Here is an 18,852-nt window from a genome sequence, read left to right as displayed (position 1 = left end):
AATTTTTTAATAACAATTACGATTGCACTCGGCGATTATTTAGTTCAAGCCCTTCGTCCATTAATTTGTTCGATTCTTCTACCAATAAATCCATGAATTGTTGAGCATTTGTTTGATGGGTTGCTGTTGTAATAGGTGCGATCTGAGGCATTTCTTGAATATTTATCATGATGGGTCAAAATTGCATGTTGCTACTTTTGTGCAACGGAAGGCCATCAATAAAAATATTCAAAGATATTGTTTCTGTCACAGTAGTAAATCTAAAAATACGAAAACCAATAAGTAACTAAAACAATGTAAACAAACAAAACAAACAAATAAACTAAAAGATAATGCCATACTCCTTACCGTAAATTTTCCATGAGGATCTTCTTAATACCACGGGTCCAGAACGTACCGTTTCCGAGAGCACTTAGTTCCGGTCGATCTCTATTTGTGTTTAACAGCGTTCTAGCATCTATTGGAAGCACAAAATTGGTTTTTATAATCGAAATTGAGAGCAACATGTTCATGGCCGAGTGCTTTTGATTGGTTGATATAGCGAAATACTTAAATCAATTTGTAATATTCATTGATTTAAAATCAATGACTCCTTCGTCACTGTCAAAGTATTGACACAACCTGCCCATTAGCGGTGTTCAGACGTATGTAGAAACAGGCGTGATCGAGCGCGAACGCTGTCAGATTTCACGCTAGCGCGACGTCGCGCCATATCCTGCAATGCAGGAAAAAAGAAGCGCGACGCTGCCATCGAACCGTTATCGGCCAACTTTAAAATTAAATAACTTTTTAATGCGTGATCCAAATCGGATGAAATATTCTAGTGAAAATTAAGAAAAAAATATATCTTTTTAAATTTATAAATAGTTTTCCTAAACTCGTTTAAAATGGTAAAAGAAAAACAGTGTCAACGGTTGTTTTTTCAAATATAATTTCAAATATAATATTGTTTTAATATTTAATTTTTCATAGAAAACTGTATATAACTAGTGAATACTTTTTTTTGCCTCAGAAATGGCATCCTACAATTAAAATTGTAAATAAAGAAGCTTAATAAATAAAGAAAACTATGTAAAAACCAGGCGTATTTATTTTTTCTTAGAATAAGGTTTTCATCGTTTTCAGGTTTGTTTACAATTTGATCATCACACACGCATCACAGCGTCAGTGCAGCGTTCTTGTTAGTAATTTTTGTCGTTCGTTCGTTAAATTTTTATTTGGATTGGAAATTGAGAGTAAAATAATGGCACAGATGCCAAAGAAAGCGAAGAAAATGATAAGTGCTTTGGTAGTTAGTTCGTTTATTTATTTATGTTGTGACCGTGCTCGTATTTTTATCGGTCGAATGTTTTTCATGCTGCAGTATACTTTCTTCACTTCGAAGAAAACATCGAATTTTACGATTGATCCATGTTGGTTTTGGTCGTTTCCGATGGTTAAAGAAGAGTGTATTTGGCTCAATATTAGGAAAAAAAGTTATGGAGCCCCCTTCAAATATTTTTTTTTTCATTTCATCTCAGTCGAGGAGTCCCTTAGTTCGTTAAGCTGAAATAAAGTGTCTTTAGGCCTCACTCCGCCTCCGAGGGGCTTAATCCGTTACTAATACATCCGAGCAGATTAAGTATTTGATTCAGCCAACAAGCCAAGCAGGACGAGCACCTTTTCATTAATTACGACTTCTGGAAAGTCAACACGCGGTGCAACTATCGTATTCTTCCGGTCAATGTAATGGTTTAACATGTGTTAAACTATCTATTTATGTGCAGTGTGCAATTATAACCGAGTCGCATATAATTAATTATAAGTAATCCTTAATGATTTTTTAACCATCTTTTTCAGTCTGTTACTATGTCGCATAGTACGACGCGTTTCATTGCGGCGGTTCGGGAGCAACCAGTGTTGTGGAACGTGGCGCTAAATGCATATCGAAACGGCATGGCGCGGGAAAGAGCGTGGGCGAAAATAGCTGAAGAGCAGGGCTTTACCATCAGCGAAGTGAAGGAAAAGTGGAAGAGTCTTCGTTCTTCCTATCGCCACTACACCAAGGTCCGGAAGGACAGCATGTCATCCAGAGCAGGTAAAGCATAAACATTCATTAAAAATATTTTATTTATAATATAACTGATAATATACAATCAATCATTGCTTGCTTGTAGGAACATCGCAAAAGTACCAGATTGATTGGATGTGGTACGATGAAATGGTTTTCCTCACGGACACTATTGATGGGGGAAAAACTAAAAATTCTGTAAGTATGTTATTATTTATTTATATAAAACGGTTGCGGCTTTGTCATTGTTTAAGTGTACTAGCTTATGTGACTGGGAGAACTGAACAGTAAATTAAACTAAAATTAGATACAGATGTATAGGAACAGGACATTTTTTACAATAATAATACACATATTTATGGATTGCCTTATATTTAATTAATAAAACTAAATCACAACGTTCTTTAGTTTTATATGTTACACTTTAATTTGTAACTAATTCGAACTGCTACGGCTGCAAGGTAAGAGAATACGGGGCTAGGGTGTCCGATGCAGCTCAACGTGTGTAACATTTTATAACATAGCTATATGTATATATAAATATATCCCTTCTGAGGCTAGAGCAACTGCCGCAAGAATGAGTTTGATTCGGAAGTTGCAAATAATAGCAATATTATCAATAATAAATGTATATATAAATATTCATATTTCACAATAGCAATATAAAACAATACAACAATTAACAATAAAAAAAAAACAAAGTAATAGAAAAAAACTATTCTAGAGTTGTTAAGTAATGCGCAATATGGTTCCTTATTGTCAATAAATCTAAAGAAGGCCTTTGCACAATACCATTCAAACTCATTCTTGCGGCTGTTGCTCGAGCCTCAGAGGGGGTATCACCAAATAGCGGATTATTTCGCACATTTCGTGTCTTTAGAAAATTGTGCAGATAAACACATGCCAATGTTATTTTCGTTGCAAATTCTGGATTCAATTGCATTGTTGTTAATAAGACTCGAAATCTCGTACTTAATTGGCCAAACGCAGTTTCAACCGGAAGGCGCGCACGTGAATGACATGTGTTAAATATTCCTTCTGGACTGTCGCTACGCAGGTCCCGAGTAGAGTATGGTCTCAAGCAATATTTTTTTAAGGGAAAGGCTTTGTGTCCAAGAAACATGTATGGTATGTTAACCGTGTCGTTAAGCCTTAGTTTGTCCGCGTTAGGAATATTAAGCTCCTCTCTTTCCAAGAGGTTGTATAATTCCGAATTTTTTAATACCCCTCCATCGGAAATACGACCCTTGCAGCCGACATCTACGTATAGGAAGTTCACATCCGAATCTACTACAGCCAATAGGACAATGCTGTAAAAGCCTTTATAATTGTAGTATGATGCTCCACTTTGTGCTGGAGCACGAATAGCTACGTGTTTTCCATTCAAAGCGCCTATTGCGTGGGGAAATCCATATTTGCGATTGAAACCATCGCTTACTTTTATCCATTCTTCTTGTGTACTAGGAAGCTGAAAAAAGGAAATAAATAACCAGGGGATTATTAAAAAAGAGAAAAATCTGAAAATATGAAACATCTGTAATGTTTCACAACATACAATACATAAAATAACGTTAATAACTAGCATATCTTTTGCAACAATTCCGAAAACTCGGTTGAAGACTTCGGAACGTGTGGATCCATCCCAGGATGCAGCGATGATGGAAGAATGGTTAGATGATGTATCCAATAGTGATACTGCTGCGCCGGAAGTGGTGTTGGAGGAGGAGGTGTTGGAAGAGGAGGTGGTGACGGTGGAAGAGCATTCACCAGGCCCATCCCATATGCAATCGGCGCAACGATCAACCCGTCAAAATCGACGCGAGGAGAACTCCCGCATCGATGAGGAATGCAGTGAGGCACTAAAGTCGTTGGTGGAAATGAACCATGCGATTCTGGACCACCTGAATCGTCCAGAAATGCACTATGTGTCCTCATTGCGAGAAAAGCTGGAGCAACTTTCCCCCCGAAATAGAACGGCTGTTAAGATCGAAATAGACGCCCTGGTGAACCAATATCTGGAGAGAGAATTGGCAAATCAATAGTTGATTTTGAAGATCTTCGGGTGGATCGTAAATCTTTAAGCATATATTTACTATAGTTACCACAGGTTATAATAAAAAAATAGTTTTTATTGATTATTAGTGGCAACTCGCGGGACCACTTCCTACCAGTACAAACTAAGTGTGAAATGAATCGCCTAATTCTATGTTCCCTGTTCTTTTATACCTTTCGGGAACTGATTGCTATCTATTGCGAAACGTGGGAATCGCGCATGAAGAGGATGTGTTGGCTTCCGGAGCGTCGGGCTGCAAGAATGCGTCTTCTTCCGTAGGGGACCTGCGTTGATCGATGACTGGTGTCGTGTTGTATGGGGCTAGCCTTCTGACGAACGGATGAGAGTCAAGTGATAAAGAGTGCAACCGTTTCCGTAGGGGAGAAGTTCCAACGATCGGCGATAATGTCATCTAGCTCCACTGATCGGATGACATGCAGACGAACGGATGTGAGTCTAGAAATGTTGATACGATCACACGTAATTATATCATCATACGCTGATGCCATACCATGGCACTACCATCTATCTGGCTACATCCGCTAGAAAGGCTGGGATAATGAATTGGGAAAGGACAGATTCACTGTAAGCAGTTTGTCCAGCAAATTAAATTTCGAGCCGATCGTAGCACTGAATAAGTGAGTACGATTTTTTTTTGTATAACGATGGATTTACAGTTGCCTACAACATGATTTTTTTATCTTATATTTTTAATTTTGTCGTAGTTCAATACCCATGGTTAAACTTTACGGCGTAATGAGCTCGTCTTTGATCCCACCCAGATTTAACAGACTGACAGAGTGACCAACGCACATACCAGGCGATGGAGGATGAAAAACTCTCAGAACTCTTCTCTACCACTAAGGGTCTGTGCCACTGTGTTGGGTGCGTACGCAACCGGACGCTCAAGTGGACACCCCGCTAGAAGTCTCTTGTTGGTTTAAAAGCACAAGAGTGAAGAAAGAAAGACGATCAGGGATCGTTATACTCTTCTCAGGATCAAGAAACGTAAGGCAGTCGAGATTAAACGGCCAAGGAGGTGTGATGCAACTGCACACAGTTTTAATAAATACAATTGTTTCATTATGTGGAACCACAACATTGTGTCATCTTTACATTTTCGGCTAGCCAACATATCACCTTTGTAAAACTCTGGTACATGAACTTTGCCCAATACTGACGAAACGTTCTTAGTCGCGTTCAGCGTAAGATGCTCAGAAATAAAGCGTAAGAGCATTGTAGAGCGTGTTTGGCTTCTACCAACCATAGCTGCTCGTGGATAACATAACATAATCACAAGTCATCATAAGTCCTGCATTCATTATTCTAAACTTGTAAATAAGTTTTTCGAAGATAGATTTATCATTGGAAGTTGTACCTGTTTCTTTCGAACCATAATCAAAACCATAAACGTTTGGATACTATATTAACTACTATTCTCTTTGCATAAGGACCCACCTGATCATATGCCTATCAAGTGAGGCTTACTTGATTTTACCAAGTATCAGGGAAATCTGTCCTAAGGGTATCTAACTGAGAACTTAGAATAAAACGTATTTCTGTAACATAAATCTTGTTTTTATATGTACAGTAAACTAAATAAATATGCTTACGTGTAGAACACACATTTGCCAAAGCTAAGATTACCGTCGATACTGTTACGTATATATAGCCGATATACAACGAAGCTAAAGGAGTACTATCCTGATATGTTTCTTTGAATTGTTCGACCGAGCTGTGATATGGTTAGAGTTAGGAGACGACCAGCAACGATTGCATGTATTCAGTTATGATGAATATCTTTTACTTCAGCAATCAAGCAAGACTGGCTATGCAAGACAACCTTTGTAACCTCAAATAACAAACAGAAATATTAATCCTAAAACGATTGATTTTTTTGTATAATGTCTTCGTCATTGAGTTACAATTTTGCTTTTTACTTACGTGAAATAGCAAATGAAGACTCCCAAATGAATCTCCTGTGGCTAAAAATCGTAATGTTATAGCCAACCGTTCTTTTGTTGTAATCGCCTTGCGCATCACCGTATCCATACGATATATTTTATGGTCCAGCAGCGAGAGCAGATAATAAAAATCTGCTTCTGTCATCCTTATGTACTGTTTTATTGTCTTATCAAGATTTTCCTTCGCTAAAAGCTCGAACAGCTTGTTCCCATTCTCGTCTCGATCCAAATGAATTGGGTGCATCCAAATTCGTGATTGCATTTTGTTTTTCTGCTTCTTTCGAATCGCTTGTACAACTTTTAAAAATGTTGCGTTATATAGCGGCAGTTGATTGGCAATAGCTAAATCCATACTAAATAAACGAAAGAAACAATAATTAATACTGTTAATAGAATTTTACACAACATTTTCACGGATAGTTTACCTTGCGCTTTTATAAATTCAAACAATGTAAACAAATGAACTGTCAAAATCCACCCATTTGAAACGACGACCAAATGAAGGTGTTCACACGTATGTTGAACGATTCGGAGCGTGAACGGCCCGTTTGACAGCGTTCGCGCCTAGTTCACGCCTGTTTCTACATACGTCTGAACACCGCTATTAGCAACGATAGGAGTTCGGGACGAATGACGGAAGAGGGCGCCACCATCAGGGGGATAAAAGGGACTGCATTGCGAGGATCGAGTTCTTTCCTGTTGCAGACCACACAAAAAGGCAGTAATAAATTTTGAACGTCTCTAACCGAATCGAGGCTGTTAAAAATATTACACAAGTCCGAAAGTTTGCAACATTTTCAAAATTTATTACGTGAATTTGATAGTGTTACGTGTAAGCTAGTGAGAACACCGACGTACATACCACTGTTCGGTCGCATGACGTTTCGCAGAATCGGGACAAATTTCGCGAGTTTTACAAAGTAAATACGGTTCTCCGCGCGTGAAATAAGTGCACACGAAAAACACACTATGAACACGGAAAGTGATCAGACAGTAGCATCGGCCGGAACTTCGGAACATATAAATTCACCGATTCAGCCAATGGTTTCGACGCCAATGATGCTGCCATCGTTCGATACGACTGGCGTCATCCCCGGGTCACTCGCGGTCAACGAAGTTCATCGCCCTGTAACGTCTACGGCGCCAGGAGATGAGCCACCGCGAAACGATTTGCCTGGAAACGCGTCAGCCTCTGCGCAGCAATATTTTGCGTTTGACATTGAAACCACTACCACGCAGCGTTTGTCGCGTCCGATGGAACGTATCCCGGTGACATCGCAGTGCAATCCGTTTCCATCACGCGATGGAGATTTGGCGTGCCACGGAGGGACGCCATCGCCAAACCGAGTGGATATTGGGTTGATGGAGATTGAGTTGAGGATGAAGGAGCTTGAGCTAGAGCAGCAAAGGCTCGCGTTAGAAAGGACGCGCCTCAGCATTCGAAACCAAGGTAGCAGTGTTTTAGTGAACGGTGATAGTATCGAAAGTGCAGTGAAAATGCGTGCTGAGAAGTTGAACGAGTGGACGGCTGCAACGGAGCGTTTAGGCAGATTCCAAGGGGGCCATACTGGCTCCACACCTGCTGCTACCTTCACGCCCCCCCCCCCCTTTCACTCGACAACCAGGACCATTACACAGCACACGTAGTTTCGGAGGAAACGTGTCGCACGGACACGTTACAACAGACCGGCGAGAAAATACAGGCGATCACACCATCCCGACTCTGAACCAGAGTCAACTCTACGCCCGTCAAGGGAATTTAAGAGACCTTCCGACGTTCTCTGGCCGACCAGAGGAGTGGTCCACGTTTGTGTCCAATATGGAGCGAACAACGGCGATGTACGGATATACGGACGAGGAAAACATCGAGCGGCTGTTGAAGGCCCTTCGTGGTAAGGCTCGGGATATAGTTGGAGCTAGACTAACGGCTAACGATCTTCCTCAGATTATGAACGTACTACGCCGCCATTTTGGACGCCCTGAACTAATCGTCAGCTGCCTGATTCGGAAAATTCGACAGCTTCCGTCGCCAAAGCTTGAGCGGATCGATTCCGTCGTAGACTTCGGCAACGCAGTGCAAGAAATGGCTGCGGTGATCTCTGCTTCCGGTATGTTCGGGTACGCGTATAACGTATCGTTACTGCAGGAAATTGTCGATAGGCTCCCAGCTGTATTACGTCGCGATTGGTCCCATCACTGCCTACGACAAGGCATACCAAGCATTCAGGATTTTAGCTATTGGATGGAGAGAGAGCTTGAGGCGGCCAGCTTCAACACGATACCCTCATTTGACGAGCCGAGAAATGAGAGATCGACGTCAGAAGAGAAAAAGCGGAAAGTAAAGCCTACATCCTACCTACATACGATGGTAAGCGAGAAAGCACCGAGCGATCCTGTTAAGCTGAACAAGTGCGTTGTTAGTTAAAGTGTGTGTGTACGAGCTTAACGGAGTGTCCCAAGTTCGTAGAAATGGATGTCAATCAACGGTGGATCACAGTCAAGCAGGAAAAGCTGTGCCGAAAGTGTTTGAGAAGTCACGTGAGTGTGTGTAATGTGCAGAAACCGTGTGGCAAAGATGGGTGCATTCTACAACATCATAACATGCTGCATCGTAATGGGACACCGAGGTATCAGACGCCGACGATTTCCAAAGCGACAGTGGAAACCATAAACGCCCATACAGCAGCCAACGATGGAGTGTTGTTCCAGTATGTTCCCGTAATTATTTACGGGAATGGAAAAGCGGTTGACACTGTTGCATTCGTGGATAGTGGATCATCGGGAACGTTTATCGAGGAAGAATTGATTGCAGATTGATTAACCTCCCTCTAACATCGTACACCGACGCTAGTCCACGTTTGCTGATCGGCATAGATAACTGCCATTTGGTACGACCACTCAGGTATGCTGAAGGTAGGGAGCATGAACCAGCCGCCGTGAAAACGCAATTAGGCTGGGTCGTTTTCGGACCGTGCGCAGGTTTCTCCTCTCTTCCCCAGATACATCGTAGCTACCACATATGCTTGTGCAGCTCGGGTGACATGCGAGCTGCGGACGCAGCAATGAAGGAGTTTTTCTCCATTGAATCGTTGGGCTCGTTGATATCAAAGACAGCTGTTCCAATGCTGTCTAAGGACGACGAAAGAGCATTGCAGATGCTCACAACTCAGACCAGGCTCATGAGGGGTCATTACGAGACATGTCTGCTATGGCGTTTTGGCAATGTCCGTTTTCCGTGCTCTAAGGAGATGGCTCTTAAACGATATGGGTGTCTACGGAGAAATATGAAGACCAGGGGTATGTTCGAAGACTTACATCAACGGAACTCACCGCCCGTGGCGAACGCGACTGGTATCTTCCGGTGTTTCCAGTATTCAATCCGAATAAACCCGGGAAGGTACGCCTGGTGTTCGACGCAGCAGCAAAGGTGCGTGGTGTGAGCCTCATCACGTTCCTACTGGCGGGTCCGGATTTATTGGCAGGGCTCCTGACGGTACTCTACAAATTCCGCAATCATCGGGTCGCCATAGTTGGCGACATAAAGGAAATGTTTTTCCAAGTGAGGATGAAACCCGAAGATCAGCGTTCACAACTTTTCTTCTGGGATCGGAAAGAGGCTACGGACCGTGACCCTACGGTCTACGCGGTAACCGTAATGACGTTTGGAGCGGCTTGTTCACCAAGTAGAGCGCAATTTGTTAAGAACTTAAACGCGACAAGGTTTGAACAACAATTTCCACGCGCCGTACGCTGTATCAGAGAGAAGCATTACGTTGACGACATGCTCGCCAGCGTGGAGACGGAGGACGAGGCCATCGCACTAGCCGAAGAGGTACGATACATACATCAAGAAGGACGGTTCGAAATCCGAAACTGGCTCTCCAATTCCAGCCGTGTAGCAGCCAAGATGGAGCAGAAAGAGTGCACTTCGGAAGGGGCGATCATGTGCACGGGTGCCACAACCGAGAAAGTCTTAGGGATGTGGTGGGATACGTCGAGTGATGAGTTCACCTTTAAACTCTCCCCCGAAGCACGATGAACAATTGCTGTCCGGTAAGAGAATGCCCAACAAAAGAGAAGTACTCAGCACATTAATGACCGTCTACGACCCTATGGGCTTGATTGGAAATTTCTTAATGTATATTAAGATTCTTTTGCAAGAAATCTGGAGAGCAGGTCTCGACTAGGATGAGGAACTACACGGGCAACTAGCAGAAAAATGGAAAAGATGGGTGAAGGTCTTTCCAAACGTTTTCCAAGTGAGAATACCCCGTTGCTATCGGAAATTATCATCTTGCAACACGACGGATGTTCAGTTGCACATGTTCTGCGATGCGAGTGAAAGCGGAATGGCGGCGATTGCATATTTCCGCTTCGAAGAGAGTGGCAATATCGAATGCTCACTGATTGGTTCGAAGACACGAGTAGCACCGCTAAAATTTGTTTAAATACCACGCTTGGAGTTACAAGCCGCTGTAGTTGGAACCAGATTTGCCAGCAGTATCGTCGACGCACATCGTTTGAAGATCACGCGAGTTACGTATTGGACGGATTCGCGAGATGTAGTGTGTTGGATTCAAGCAGACCATCGACGGTATAGTCAATTCGTAGCCTTCAGAGTGAGCGAGATCCTTGAGACAACCAAGGTTCATCAATGGTGCTGGCTACCAACGAAGCTGAACGTAGCGGATGAAGGTACGAAGTGGCAGAGAACCCCGGAGTTTGATCCTGCGAGTCGATGGTTTCACGGACCGGATTTCCTTTGGTAACCAGAAGCTAAATAGCCAACGTGTGAAGTAACCCCAGCAGAAACGTCAGAGGAGATACGAAAGACCCTACTTCATCACAAAGTGTCTAAAAAACCCTGGATCTTGGTGGACCGCTTCTCGTCGTGGCAGCGATTGGTAAGGACTGTAGCCTATGTTCTACGTTACGTCAATTCAATATTTTCGAAGGGACACAGCCTTACTAGAGGTCCACTAACACAAACCGAGCTCGAAAGCGAAGAACGAGAAGTTTTCATTCTAGCCCAGCGAGATGCCTTTGTAGATGAAATCCGACGACTACAAAAAACGGATGATCCGCAGCACCCTTGGAAGCCGAAGATTGATAAGAGCAGCTCGATTTACAAGCTGTGTCCCGAGCTGGATGAAAACGGTCTACTTAGAGCGCGAGGACGATTAGCCAACTGCGCTTGGATCAACGAAGAGACGAAACGTCCTATCATCCTGCCACGAGGTCACCGGATAACACGACTGCTGCTGGAACGCCATCACCAAAGGTTCAGGCATGTTCATCATCAAACAGCATTAAATGAACTTCGTTCCAGGTTTTGTATTCCTAGACTGATGGCGGTATATAATAGCGTCCGACGAGCCTGCCAGCACTGTAAGAATCGCGACGCACGCCCAATTCCTCCAAGAATGGCAGATGTCCCGCTACAACGATTAGGAATAAACATACGAGCGTTTTCCTACACGGGGGTAGACTATTTCGGGCCGATGGCGGTAGCGGTTGGTCGACGCAGCGAAAAAAGATGGGGCGTATTATTTACGTGCCTCACCACAAGGGCGGTACACCTAGAAATCGCCCATACGCTAACAACAGCATCCTGTATTATGGCAGTCCGGCGATTCATAGCTCGACGCGGTAAACCGATCGAAATTGTGAGTGATCGCGGAACAAATTTCGTAGGAGCTGAACGAGAGCTTAACGAGGCCTGGAGCGAAGTGGATGGCGACAAACTGATGGAAGAGTTCACCGATTACGATCTCACTTGGAAGTTCAACCCACCGGGCGCGCCACATTTTGGAGGATGCTGGGAGAGGCTAGTACAGTCGGTGAAGAAAGTACTTAGGGAGATGAAAATTTCGAGACTTCCTACCGACGAAGTATTGTTGTCAACCTTTTCCGAAATTGAGATGATCCTCAATTCTCGCCCGCTGACACAGGTTCCTCTCGACGAGGAATCGGAAGCACCGCTGTTCTAAAATATTATACTGGTGTTAACGTATTTTTTACAAACTAAATAAAGTAAAAATACTAATTAACCATACACTAATCTAATCTAATACGTTTATAATAATTGAAATCAACGTAAACTAATCGAATTTTTCTAATCCTAGCATACATTTTTCTATATACGCAAATATATTGCCAAAATATCCCTCACAATCTGTTGCCGTGATTAATGACGCTCCTTGCTCTATAGCAGGGGTCTCCAAACTACGGCCCTCCTGTGTGACCCGCCAAGCTTTTGATAGATTTTTCCTCAGCTGCGGCTATTCCAGTCAATTTTCATCTAAATTTTAGGTAATATATCACTCATTAACATTGCAAAATATAATATCAAAAATTTGAACACAAATTTTGATCAGATAAAGCCAAAAAAGCGATCAGTGAGAAGCATCGATATGATAAGATCGGTCTGGAAATGAATCAGAGGAAACCCTGATGCCCAAGACCTACATATTATCAACCGAACGATGAATGATTTAATCCAAGGGTCTTCAAACTGCTAATCTCATGCGGCCCGCAAAACTTTCGATTTTGATTTTTAACGATGATTTTGTTAACAACAATAACAGTTTTCCGCATAACACACATGTCTCAGGGATCCCTTTCTGAGCATTTGTCTCGTACATTGTACAATACATAAAGAGTAATTTCAGTCAGGAAAGGAAGATTTCAGGAAAGTTTTCAACTTATCTTCTTGTACTTGTTTTTCTTGTACTTATCGGAATCGTTCACCTTCTGCTCGACTACGGGTTGCTTACGAATGGCTCCGACCCAGTTGATGCGGGTTAACCCGCACATCACTTATGCACACGGCAGTGAATGCAGTAAGAGCACTATTTTTCCACGATTTTTTTATGCCTTGGATTAGCTGGCTAAACAATAAATTTCATAGAGTCAGTCTTTTCAAAGGATACGATATCTGGGGGGATACGTCCTAGCCTCGAATATCCGAGCTAACAGAGTACGATTCACTAAAATTGGCACATTCGCTCTCGCTTCAACGCGTACAAAAAGGCGCAGCAAATTTAAATCCCATCGATCGGAGTCGACGCCGAGCGTGAGCCATCGGTGTGTGTGTAGTTAATTCGTCGAAAATACGCCGTATGTTCAGGTCACTCGGGTGTTTGAATTTTCTTGATAAATTTTGCGATCGACGGACATGTCTTATTGATTACTTTGCGAAGCCTTCCAAAGCGCGACAGTTATCCACTACCAGTCAAACAACAAAGTCGAAACCGTACCGAATAGGCATGCGCGCAAAGAATCAGAACCGTTCGATTCGTTCCCATCTTTAAAATGAGTGAACGAGTTCCGCACAATATTGGGGTAGATCATCCCAAAAGTTAGAGAGCTTAAGCTTTAAGCCTGTATCTGTCAAATAATCGGTAAAAAGGTAAAATAGAGTCCCAAACAAACATTTGACATTTCGAAAGTGCTAAGGGGCTGCGCACACGCAATGTGTGTTTCTTTCAATCGCTGGTGTGTTGTTTGTTTACATTTGGCATCGTGATCGTTACTGTGCAGGGAAGTGATGATTTTGTCCTCGCTTTGGATTTTATTCTGTTAATTGTTGTACAGGGTTTTAATTAATTTATGTTTCAGCTAATTTTATGCGACCTGCCGTGTACCGTTGGCGGATTTTTGCAGAATGATGCAATGCAGGTGATCGTTTGGTGATATTTTCCGGGCCGGTGCAACTCCCGGTCGAATGATTGCTATCGGAGGATGCAGCAGTAGACGAAGTGTATGACAACAGTAGGCGCAACGGTACCAGCGCTAGCAGCTAAAATGATGCGCCAAAACTCCCGGAATATGTTTTCTACCGCTGGAAATTGCTACCGGATGTTTTCCACCAACGTTTGGATGCGGCAGCAGCGGCTACTGGCGACAGTTCGTCTGCTATCCGAGCAGACTGAGGCACATTCCCGTTGAATGTTTGTCGTCTGATTATGCAGCAGCATAATCCAGGAGAACTCCCTGCGCGAAGTTCACCGCCAGAGGTTACCGTTGGAAAAGTGATAGGAGTGTTTTGTCATATACAAGTGATTGGTTATTGTATTAGGATGTGCACCGGATTGTTGAGTTATGTGTGCGTTAAATATATGTTGTATGTATGTTGCAAAGATATGTTGTATGAAAAAAGAAAACATCATCAGATAATATAAAACATAATCGTATGCCTAGCGTGATCGTGCTGTGGAAGATATTTTAGTGCGAGACATCCGAAAACGCTGGTGGAATTTAGGCTTAGTAGACACGTGTGCATAACGCCGTTGAGTGATATTCTGGTCGAATAATACTTACGGTGGCTGAACGTCTTGTAGAACCATCGTAGCTCTTGTAGAACCATCGTGTGTTGTAATTGAACATTGTTTCCTGTTTCACGGATGCTAGATCGCGTTAATTAATCATCAAAAGAAGGATATGTTACGATGTATAGCAGCATCGTCATGTGTCTGTCCTTCTTCATAAACCTTCTAATTAAGTGGTTCGGTTTCAGTTTATACGTTAAATATGGTAGTTGCTACTCTGCGGAAAAAAAGAAACCGTATTGCTGTTACACTTCGCCTTATGAATCGGCTGGGCAAAGGTGCAGTGATTCAGAAGCATCTTGAATTCGGCTCTGCCTCTTACAGATTTCAGACCATCGTAAAGTTCGCAGATAGAACAGATGCACGGGCCAGCTTGCCAGTGAAGTGGATCTAGTGCTTGCTGATCAGTAGCTCGTAGTGGAATCAGAGGGAATGAAGCACATGCGTTTAATTAGTTCCAATTCTACCGTCGGGATGGCACATACGTGACGTATGAAGTTAGTAGCCGAATGGATAGCACAGCTGGAAACGATCACTGTTAAATAAATAACAAAATTTACTCAACAACAAGTGCGTTCGTTGCCGAATCAAGTATCAATCAAGTTAAGTCAAGTTCATATCCAGGGTTACGTAGCGAACGGATAACGAATCTATGCAGCATCTCGTAGTAGAAGAATAAACGAAGGTATTTCTTTTAATTTTACCTGCTTTTTTTCTTTATTCATCAATGCAGTGCCGTCATAGACTAACGAGTTAACAGGATGTTAATAGGTTTATGGAGTTTGATTTAAATACAGAAGTGTTCGATATTGTTCTCTTGGATTGCACTGATTGATTTTCTGATACAAACTTAAATTACAAATTCATTTGATTGCTTAGATTGGATCTGATTTTTTGGTTGAAATGGATGCGATAAAAGCGAACATAAATTAATTCGGCGATTCGTTACACAAAAAACTGCTTCTGTGTTTAATATATTTACATTATTTCAATGCACGGATGAAATACATATCTCAACTGTTGTCCCCACAGTCAAATTTATAAAGTATGATAGAAAATAACGAACGAATGTAATTTTTTAAAATAAAGAAATTTAAATCAGATGTAGTTAGTTAATGTTAAATACAATACTCATTTGATAGCAGCCGACTTATTTGTATTTAACATTTATCATAACCTATACTAAAACACATAAATTTGATATTTCATAGCTTTAACGTCGCGTAAATGTTACAAAAATACATAAAACTTTATTAGTTAAACGGTACAACGCGCAAAGCCATCCGTTTCTGGATAGCAGCTGACGCTCTCTGATCGGGATCGAAATAACGATCTCGTAAATGCCGATCCTTGTTACCGGGCACTCGTGCTCATCAACCGACGAGAGGCTTCTTGCGGAGAGCACACGTGAGTACCAGTTTATGCGTTACGCACGCAACAATAACTAACCTTACTTCTGAGCAAATGCGAAATCTTGACGATTTGATACCTTTGTTCCCTGTATGCAATCATACTTCCTACAGCGGACATATGAGGTAAGTATGGTGCCATATCTGTCGTACTCCTGATTTACAATTATGGCCCCTGCTATTCCTAATTTACATCGACTATCTATTCCACTACTGTACCAATGAGATCATACCTGACGTATGCAAAAGTTGTGAAAATTTTCACTGCAGTCAAGTGACTATCGGCATCTGCAGGAGCAGACAAAATAATCAAAGCTTATCCCGGGCATACTTGACTCGACAGTTATTAAATGTTAGTTTTTTTCCTTTTTTTTATTTTTACAAGGAGAGTGGATCTTCTAAAAGACACCCATACCCCGGGTAGTGTGGGATTCTTACCCACTAAAAACTCTCCTTCATATGCGGCGTAAGCTTCTTCCGACACCATTGAAACCAATATAGCGCAGATCAATAAAATTGGAAAATCTGAAAAACAGATAATCAATGGTTGGTTTTTTCGGAAGAGCTTGATAGCAAGTATGCACCAACAGAGTACATCCTTGAAAAAAAATTGTAATTCCCGCAAACCCTCCATGCTCGTGAAATAAATTTTCATCGAGAAAAAGATGTGCTGGAAAGAGCTACCGCCAGCTGGTAGGTTGTTGCCTCGTTCGTTCAGAACGCAGATGTAGCTAAAACGAAAATACAGTGTTAAAAAATTGTTCAAAGCATCTTTATATTCACTTAGATAGCTTACCGCTTAAAATATGTCACACATTAACGCCACAATGATGCAATGGCCTATGAAAACGATCTGAAAGCTGGAAATAGACGCTAAAAGAAATATCACATTTATGCTTAAATTTTTTTTTTGTTTTTTTTTTTTTTTACAAGGAGGAGAAATCTGGTCCAACTTGGCATGTTACTGCCAAAACCCTCCTCCTCCTTGGGTCCGTATCGCATTTGATCTTCTCAGGACCATGTGAGAAGTTGCTGTGGGCCGCCCTGCTGAAGGAAAAAATAAAAATTATTTAAAATTTCCTACTTCGTTCCCCAAGGCATCAAGAAAGGAGACAAATACATCGTCATTGCATCGTCGAAATTGATGCTCAGCAAAGTAGTGTTCTATATTACTTTTTATATTCGTCCCTTTTTTCTTCAAAAATGCCTTCAACCATCGCCATACGTTCTCAATCCGTTGCGTATTGATGGTGTTATCGCTCGGGTTGAGAAAGTGGATGGAATGGTTGACTGTCGCATGGGGAAATCCATGGGCCATTAGCCCATTGTAACCGGCCCAACAGTCGGTCATGATTGTGGTACCGGCTTCCACATGCCGTACCACAAGATCGTTGAGGGTGGCTTGTGAGCGGTTTAGAACACGCTCAAGGAAAATTTCGCTCGTTTCACGGCATATACCTCCCACAAGCCATTGCGTGTTAGACGCACTTACCCGGCCGACATTGTACTTTCGACGAGAGATGGCAGTCTCGTCGATTTCCACCGTCATACCGGGCCCTCCGATCTTCCCACTGGTGCAAACGAACGTTTCCCAAAGAAACGTTCGAATAGTTTCATAAAACTTCAGCACCGTTTTGTGGGTGACGTTAATTTCCCTGGCGCAACGAGCAGCATCCGCATTGTTGGCCCACTCATAACAGCAGCGCATAAGCTTGCCTAGCGCAAGCTTATGGTTATAAAATATAGAGCCAACACGGATGCTGCTTGTTCCGCCACACTGATAATCGTTGCATACATACCTGTATCCATCGATGCCCTTATACCGCTTCAACCGCATATCCCCAGCACATTTCGGACACAGAACCTGGGGCTGAAGTAGTGCTCGCTGCTGCATCCATAAAATGCCTCCTAGATCGTTCTGAAAAATAGCAGTCAAAGAGTTAGAGTTGTATGCCATTGCAAACAACACTTTCACTACGTTAGCGAAATTAATCACTATTTGGCGCCAAAATTTAATGACGCTTACTGTAAAGTGAGGGAGTATAGGAAAGCTATACATTACCGATCCCAATACATGTATAAGCAAATAATGGATAGCTCGAATGTAAGTTTACACGAACGTATTATCCATTTGTTGAAAAATGGGATGGTTTTACATAATTGTAGATGAATTGCCATAAGAATGTTTTATTTCATTACAGGAAACAATAAAAAACAATAGAAACAAGTGAAAAATATATTTGAAACCAATTTCATTTTCATGCTTGATAATTAGTACAGGAAAATCCGTTACATTTAGTACATGTCCGGATAATGACCATTATCGTAGTGTGTGTAATTGTTGACATATAATCCATCAAGTAAACAAACCATTCCTGTTCGTATGATCAAACCGTATACAATAATCTGAAACGCATTATCATATGCAGTGCCTTAACCTGTAAGGGCAGCGGGCTTAATGCACGCATACTGTGCAGCCAAGTGGGGCCCGAACTGGAAAAGGGACTCGAAGTCACAAAGAACCGCCTACCGGTCAGCAGATGTAATGTGATAGAGGAATAATAAACCATGTTTGTTCTGTTCTTTGTTTACAAAGTGCAGTCGAAAAAGCACCTGTATTAGAAGGTACAAGGTTTCATAAGCCCCCATTATCGATACATTCGTGATGCATTTAACATCTTGTAGAATTTGCGAGTTTAGCCGCTTGAGACAGGTTCTATTTCAACAAATCATCCGACTCGTCGAAGATGCACTTCTAATCCTGGAAGAGTTCTATCTGCTGCTTTCTCATTCATTTCTAATTTCCCACGTTCTGCCGGGTCTCGCACTGTAGTATTTGGGCACGTGTTGCATTCGCCATAGTGCCATAGTGTGCGCCTGCACTCATTATCAAACCGTTCGCTCTTCTGATTAAATGTTATGCATTCAATTAGTCACTCGCACAAGTTTTTGAAAACTTGTTTTACCGAACAATTAGCGCAATTAGCAATTAGGTTAGCGAACAATTGGCTACAGTAGATATAAGTTAAAATTGACGAAAGCAAAT

General features: G+C 42.0%; 1 protein-coding gene and 1 pseudogene across 1 annotated transcript; both read right to left on the bottom strand.

Moving 5' to 3' along the window:
• Positions 1–16: 16 nt before the first annotated feature.
• On the bottom strand, positions 17–629 carry LOC128718193 (uncharacterized; annotated as a pseudogene).
• A 1,978-nt stretch (positions 630–2,607) lies between these two features.
• LOC128718192 (putative nuclease HARBI1) lies at positions 2,608–3,498 on the bottom strand. Its single transcript, XM_053811862.1, has 3 exons — positions 3,489–3,498; positions 2,955–3,442; positions 2,608–2,616 (listed from the first exon to the last, which is right to left on the bottom strand). The coding sequence occupies exons 1-3, from the start codon at positions 3,496–3,498 to the stop codon at positions 2,608–2,610; spliced, it is 507 nt and encodes a 168-aa protein (XP_053667837.1).
• Positions 3,499–18,852: the final 15,354 nt, after the last annotated feature.

This window comes from Anopheles marshallii, chromosome 2 (assembly GCF_943734725.1).
Source record: "Anopheles marshallii chromosome 2, idAnoMarsDA_429_01, whole genome shotgun sequence".
In the NCBI taxonomy this organism is placed as follows: domain Eukaryota; kingdom Metazoa; phylum Arthropoda; class Insecta; order Diptera; family Culicidae; genus Anopheles; species Anopheles marshallii.
This window is presented reverse-complemented; position numbering and strand designations above follow the sequence as displayed.